Source organism: Atta cephalotes (genome assembly GCF_000143395.1).
Source record: "Atta cephalotes unplaced genomic scaffold scaffold00024, whole genome shotgun sequence".
Taxonomy (NCBI): Eukaryota; Metazoa; Arthropoda; class Insecta; order Hymenoptera; family Formicidae; genus Atta; species Atta cephalotes.
This window is the reverse complement of record NW_012130088.1, coordinates 3,850,990-3,852,823: the sequence shown is the minus strand read 5'-3', so window position 1 is coordinate 3,852,823 and position 1,834 is coordinate 3,850,990. Positions and strand designations below refer to the sequence as shown.

The 1,834-nt window shown below is 34.5% G+C and overlaps 1 protein-coding gene across 1 annotated transcript in view; it reads left to right on the top strand.

The window, feature by feature from the left end:
* Window positions 1-1,834, top strand: part of LOC105620128 (voltage-dependent calcium channel subunit alpha-2/delta-3) — a 151,114-nt gene that overhangs the window by 64,836 nt on the left and 84,444 nt on the right. The window contains exon 5 of the mRNA XM_012201634.1: window positions 1,209-1,340. Within this exon, the coding sequence (XP_012057024.1) occupies window positions 1,209-1,340 (132 nt within the window). The remainder of the gene's footprint in view (window positions 1-1,208; window positions 1,341-1,834) is intronic.

Below are 1,834 nucleotides of genomic sequence, written 5' to 3'. Positions count from 1 at the left end.
TACGCGTACTTCTCGCCCCACGCTCCCCTCCAGTCCTATTGGTTAGAACCCGTCTTGTTATACTATTGCCAAATGGAGACGTTTTTTCTTTAAAAGTTGTTGAAACATCCAATTAGGCTGCGTAATAATCACCACTGATCGTTTTGCTTCGGAAGGTAATCAATATGAATTATATCGCGTATATTCCAAAAAATTGTGACCATCAACTTTCCGGCCGACTTTACGGTCTTCGCCTGGTTCACCTGATGAAGTCCATTGTTTTGACTATTCCTGTCTCGGATGTGAAGTAATGGCTCTATGTTTCGTCCATAATAATAACGCAGAAATTCATCTGGATTACGTTGAAACATCTCCAAACATTGATTTTGATATCGTAACACGGTCGCGCTTATGGTCCATAGTGAGCAAATGCGGCACCCATCTTGTCGATAGCTTTTTCATATCCAATTATTCGTGCAAAATTGAAATCACTATGCCATGTAATATGTCTGTGGCCTCAACAAGCCCGCGCACTTTCACTCGTCGATCAAAATAAGTCGTGGACTCTATTGATTATTTCTGACAGCCTCAATTGAACGTCCCGAACGAAGTGCATCACATGTACGATTTAAATTCATTTACCCAATTGTATACAGTCGCAAATACTGGTGCTGATATGCTATGAACATTCCAACTCGGCTTTGATTTCTTTCGGCGTTAAATCTTTCATATGTAGATGTTTGATCACTGCATGAAACTCGTTTTTTTCCATTTTGCAAAAAGATTGTTTGCTTTAATCATCTACAGAAATGAAACCATGCGATGAATTCCGTTCAAAATTTGACAGTAATTTGTTGAGAGACTACTTGTCAAAAAGTAGTAATATGACATGATACTGTGAATGCTCTTTGACAAATTTTGTAAGAACTTATTGACTTGCCCTCATACTACATGACATACATAGTTCCTTGAATAGTTCTGAATAGTTATATTTCTCAATAGTTCTCAAGTTTCAAAAAACTATTGAAAACTATTGTGAAAAAAATTATTGTCTACTTGCATCATGATGCATAATAAACAAAAAGATCACGCCTATGAGTCGTGCTCAATACATAAACATATTTTTGCATGCGTCAGAGCAAGCATGCATGTACGCCTTATTATTCAAGAAGTCGTGTGATTTCAGCTTTAGTTACGTGCTATGACAAATTGGTTCTTTATTCTTGCAGAGCGTGACGTTGCTTTGGGTATTCAGTGGAGCGAGTACTTGGATCTGTTGTTTGTTAATAATTATGAGAGTGACCCTACGCTTTCATGGCAATATTATGGAGCGACGACAGGATTTCTACGTCGCTTTCCAGGTATTTAAACTGGTTTCTAGTGGAAGTAAGATTTTCTGATGAGAATCTTGTCTTATTTTTGATTGATGAAAAATGGCGAAACCAATCTGGTGATAATTGATTGATACGTAAAATATTGAAAAACAGATATGAAATGCCATAAAGTGTGATCTTATGAAAATATATCCAAATATTGTCCTCATTCTCAATAGCTGAAAACAAAGCGTTTTCTTCGTATCCGGATATAATCTCCGATAGTTCGGATGCGATCAAACTATAAAATTATATGTATATAAAATCAGTTTTCGAAATTGATTTTTTAAGATCACATGAAGGTCACCTCTCCTTTTTTGAAATTGAATAATATGAATTTTTTACGTAACTTGACTTTTTTAATTATTCTGCATATAAAATATTAAAATCAAAGAACTAGTATAAGTTTACTTTTAATTTACACATTTACTTTTGACATATATATATATATATATATATATATATATATATATATATACTAC